The 5,420-nt window shown below is 42.1% G+C and overlaps 1 protein-coding gene across 1 annotated transcript; it reads right to left on the bottom strand.

The window, feature by feature from the left end:
• Positions 1-3,272: 3,272 nt before the first annotated feature.
• On the bottom strand, positions 3,273-4,637 carry LOC310869861 (tubulin alpha-1A chain-like; the record flags this gene model as incomplete). The annotated part of the gene is made up of 1 exon (XM_083780823.1): positions 3,273-4,637. The coding sequence occupies one exon, from the start codon at positions 4,635-4,637 to the stop codon at positions 3,273-3,275; it is 1,365 nt and encodes a 454-aa protein (XP_083636949.1).
• Positions 4,638-5,420: the final 783 nt, after the last annotated feature.

Below are 5,420 nucleotides of genomic sequence, written 5' to 3'. Positions count from 1 at the left end.
TTTCTGGCACAACAGCGCCCCTACTGGTACTTAGTCATACTGGTGCTCATTAACGTCACATAGTCACATACACTAGGTGAACCAACACATAGGTGAACACGGACATTGCTGTTCCTTGGAGTGGTTGCACCACTCAAAATTCAGTAAATCACACACGTGTGAAGTGAGGGGCGCTCTTATCATCATGACGTACATTATGACATCATCAGACACTATGACGTAAAATTCTCCATTCATTATCAATGGGAATTTGGAAATGGGAATTTGTCTAGGACAAAGTTTGTGAACATACACTAAAAGCTGGACACTGAAAAATAACACTTGTGTGAAGTGAGGGGCACTCTTATCATCATACATCACATTGCTCACACATTGGGTACACACAGACACACAAAGCTGGTCATGGGAGGGGCTAGCGGCCCTCAAAAGATTGGAAAGGTGAAAAGCAGGAAATGTAATCCTATGAAACACTGATCCACTGCAGGGTAAACAGATCTGAAACTCACCTTGTGCTTCTTCAGCTGCCCTCGTCACCTTTGACCTCTTCATGTTCCTTACAGCCGGGATCGATCTGTTAAATCTGTTAAATAAAAGAAGAAACAGGAACTTTCTTAAGCCCCGATTAGCTGATCACAAGCTTTTAGATCGTCTAGTTTAGCTATTTCTGAAAATAAATCAATATGTCTGGGGTACAAATAGAGAAGAAGTTGAGAACCAGTACTGTACTAGGTTGGCTAACTGAACCTGGCATTGTGTGCTTGCTTGGGTCCTTGACTTTATAACTCACTAACTCAGTGGCTCTCAAAGTGGAGTCCGTCCATTTGGTTTGCTTCTATTTGGACTTGGTAAATTAAAATTGATTTTACAGTATACATTGGGGTCCCAGGGACAGAGATTAACACATTCTGACCTGAGATCAGATTCATACGAGGTTTCCGCCGGACACACACTGGTCTGATGAACCCATTCTGACCTGAGATCAGATTCTAAAAATGTCAGTCGCTCTTCGATTTTTCAAAAATAGCAGACCTACAAGCTCGTATCGCGCCACTCGGTGGCGCGATATGAGCTTGTAGATCTGCTATTTTTAAATAGCTAAAGCATAACATGATGCTAATACCAAAATGGGTGCCCGGTCAGAATGGGTTAAAATGGTTGAAAATCAATGCTAGACCCGTGAAAATTCTCTTATGGGGATCCTTGGCATATCCTTTCAAATGGGGGTCCGCAGACTAATAAGAGTCAATTTGTGGGTCCTTGACATGAATATGTTTGAGAACCACTGTTCTAGTAGTCAAGGTGGGCATCAGTCCCACCTCTTCACATCCTCACCCACCTCGACACCGAAGTCCCACAGGGACATGAAGCGAGCCCTCCGCTGCACTCCCTATACATCTATGAATGTGTGGCCAGAGACAGCTGTCCAACACCACTGTCCTGTTGGCTGATGGTGCAGTGATGCATGGTAGGCCTGGTCAGTGATAATGACTGTCCAGTTGGCTGATGGTGCAGTGATGCATGGTAGGCCTGGTCAGTGATAATGACTGTCCAGTTGGCTGATGGTGCAGTGATGCATGGTAGGCCTGGTCAGTGATAATGACTGTCCAGTTGGCTGATGGTGCAGTGATGCATGGTAGGCCTGGTCAGTGATAATGACTGTCCAGTTGGCTGATGGTGCAGTGATGCATGGTATAGGCCTGGTCAGTGATAATGACGAGGAGGCAGAACTGTCACAGAGGTGCCAAGGAAATAATGGCCTCTTCTTGAAAGTCGGGGGAAAACCAAGATGATCATGCGTTTTCCGCGGGAAAGGCAGAGACGTCCCACACGCCGCCCTCTTCCCGGAGGCTGTCAGAGCCATGAAAAAAATACACAGACAGTATAGGAAAAAAGAGGAAATGATAACTAAATAAAAATTAAATAAAAATATATTCCTGTACAGATTGCTCAAACCGATATTTCACAATGTACAGGATATATATATACGTATACATGCTTATGATTTATTGCGGATTCTATAAATCCAGACACTAATGTATAAACATTGCTCATTGGACTTTATTTTTATTATCTTTATCTTATTATATATTTATTTATACTTTATTTTTTTTTACTATTTTTTATGTTGCTGTTATGTTACGTTATGTTGCCGTTAGCAGACTATTGTGGACCTTACTACACTTGTATTTCACTACTAGCGTCTGTAATAATTAATGACAAATAAATATGTGTTCTGGTAGCCCCAATGTGGGTGGATATGAATGTATCTTCCAATTTCTTAGATGGATAATGGCATGTCATTTTCTGACCTTTCTGAATCTTGCCCCTGGTAAATAATACCCCAAGGTGAAAATAAAAAGAAAGTCAATTCAGAAAATAAAAACTAAGCTAAACTACCAAACCAACTTAAAAAAAACGAATTAAAACTAAACTGAAATTGAAATTGAAAATGTAAAAACAAAACGAAATACAAATAAAAACTACTGAAGCTTTCAGAACTACAACATTGGCCTGCACAAAACAAAAACATGTAGACCTATGATCCAAATCTGTGCAGTGTTGGGACTAGCGTGTTACTGTAAAATACAATTACTGACATTTTAATTTAAAATAGCTGACAACTTCAGAGGTTTTATTATCATCTGTGAGTTTTCTATGGTCGTCTGCTCTGGTCTGTAAACTAGGCAGAACTAAACAGACTGATTTTAAGATACTTGAAGACATTCAACAATTGAGTCTGTTGTGTGTACTACTACTCTTCAGTGATACTAGCTAATGTTATGCCATTTGAGTTGAGCTTGTACAATGCAGTAATTTAGTTACTTTTTGAAAGCATTAACTAGTCATTTAATTATTATATTTTATACCAGTATTTCAGTTACTTGCCTAACATTGAATAATCTATGTTTTGTGGATATTGTAAAAAAATATGTAATTATTATTCAACTGATTGCGGCTATAAGATACAGCATTGCTGTCGGTTTGAATATGTCCAAAACTATTATTATTATTTTAATTAAATTAAAAGAACGCTCAAGTGAGTTATGATATTATTATCAAAAGCTCTAACACATAGGCATCCCTATTTTGCGTATATCATTATAAGCTAAACTTTTAGACAATAATGAAAATAACCGATCTACTGAGTATAAGATAGAGCTAAGTATAAGTTAGAGCTTAAGTGGTTAATTGTAAAACTCCACAGAGACGTAAAGTGACCAAAATTATTGATCTATAAAATAAAACAAAACATAGTCCAAACTTCCAGCTACTTAATACTCTTCCGGTTCGTCTCCCTCTCCCTCACTTCCAGCATCGAGGGAGTCAAGTCCAACCTCCTCGAAATCCTTCTCCAGGGCTGCCATGTCTTCTCTGGCCTCCGAGAACTCTCCCTCCTCCATCCCCTCGCCTACGTACCAGTGAACGAAAGCACGCTTTGCGTACATCAGATCAAACTTGTGGTCGAGCCTAGCCCAGGCCTCAGCGATAGCAGTGGTGTTGCTCAACATGCACACGGCCCTCTGGACCTTGGCCAGATCTCCACCAGGCACCACGGTGGGCGGCTGGTAGTTGATGCCGACTTTGAACCCAGTCGGACACCAGTCCACAAACAGGATTTTGCGGTTCCCCTTGATGGTGCTGATAGCTGCGTTGACATCTTTGGGCACCACGTCACCGCGGAACAGGAGGCAACAGGCCATGTACTTGCCGTGGCGAGGGTCGCACTTCACCATCTGGTTGATTGGCTCGAAGCAGGCATTTGTGATTTCGGCCACCGAGAGCTGCTCGTGATAAGCCTTCTCGGCAGAGATGACAGGGGCATAGGAAACCATGGGGAAGTGGATACGGGGATAGGGCACCAAGTTGGTCTGGAACTCTGTCAGGTCAACGTTAAGAGACCCGTCAAAACGAAGGGAGGCTGTGATGGATGACACAACCTGGCCAATGAGCCTGTTGAGATTGGTGTAGGTAGGATTCTCAATGTCGAGGTTCCTGCGGCAGATATCGTAGATGGCTTCATTATCCAACATGAAGGTACAGTCCGAGTGCTCTAGCGTGGTGTGGGTGGTCAGAATAGAGTTGTAAGGCTCCACCACAGCAGTGGACACCTGAGGGGCCGGGTAGATGGAGAACTCCAGCTTGGACTTCTTTCCATAGTCAACAGACAGGCGCTCCATCAGGAGTGAGGTGAATCCTGAGCCCGTTCCACCTCCGAAGCTACGGAATACTAAGAAACCCTGCAGACCGGTACTCTGATCAGCCAGTTTGCGGATTCTGTCCGACACCTGGTCAATGATCTCCTTGCCGATGGTGTAATGTCCACGGGCATAGTTGTTGGCAGCGTCCTCTTTGCCGGTGATCAGTTGCTCCGGATGGAACAACTCTCTGTAGGTCCCGTTGCGCACCTCATCAATGACCGTGGGCTCCAGGTCGAGGAACACGGCTCTGGGGACGTGCTTTCCAGCCCCGGTCTCGTAGAAGAATGTGTTGAAAGAATCGTCCGCTCCTCCGATTGTCTTGTCAGTGGGCATCTGTCCATTGGGCTGGAGACCGTGCTCCAGACAATAGAGCTCCCAGCAGGCGTTGCCAATCTGGACACCCGCCTGCCCAATGTGGACGGAGATACATTCGCGCATGTTTGTGTGATTTAGTAGCGCTTAACCAAGAGATCTTGTTTAACAGATATTTTGAACTATCTTCCGCTCAGGATTTCCAACTGAATCCTACTTATTCGTCCAAAAAAAGTTTGAAATTATATTCATGTACACCCTACAGACCATTATGAAGGCTGACAGAGCTCTATAGTCTGACGTCGCCCACAACACAAACCATTGCTTAAGAACCACGATTTATGCAGGTGTGTCCTGGATTTACTATTGCATGAAGGGGCACAACAGTTAATCAAACAAACCGATTTAATCTATATAAAACGTTTACGATAATGGATCAATTTATACAATTATCAAATAATCAATCCCTTTTTTGGGCATGTCATTATATAAGTGAAATTAGTGCAAATAGCCACGTTGCAGATCTGTTATTTTCACTATTTTGAAATTACACCATTTTTCAACCATATAAAATAATGTTTAAGTGGTTAATCGATTCGTTTTATATTTAAACAAAATTGCACTTCTCAATTACTTGATTAATCAACAAACTAATCGATAGAATAATGTCTAGAAAATAATTTGGTAGAGTGTATTGCTGCCGTTTATTGTCTTACCTTCTGAGGTGGACAGTAATTTACTTAACTACTGTACGTAAAGGTAGGGTAAGTGATATTTGTTCATTAACAGAAAATGCATTTTCAGGTCGGAATACAAAATGTGTCACACAGGATACAGGCAAATTTTATGCTGATAAATGGGTACTTTCTCCTGATTTGCTGAAGAAAAAAGTTATGTTTATTAAAGCTC

The sequence above is a fragment of the Protomyctophum parallelum genome (genome assembly GCF_964188405.1).
Source record: "Protomyctophum parallelum genome assembly, chromosome: 13".
NCBI classification, from domain to species: Eukaryota; Metazoa; Chordata; class Actinopteri; order Myctophiformes; family Myctophidae; genus Protomyctophum; species Protomyctophum parallelum.
This window is presented reverse-complemented; position numbering and strand designations above follow the sequence as displayed.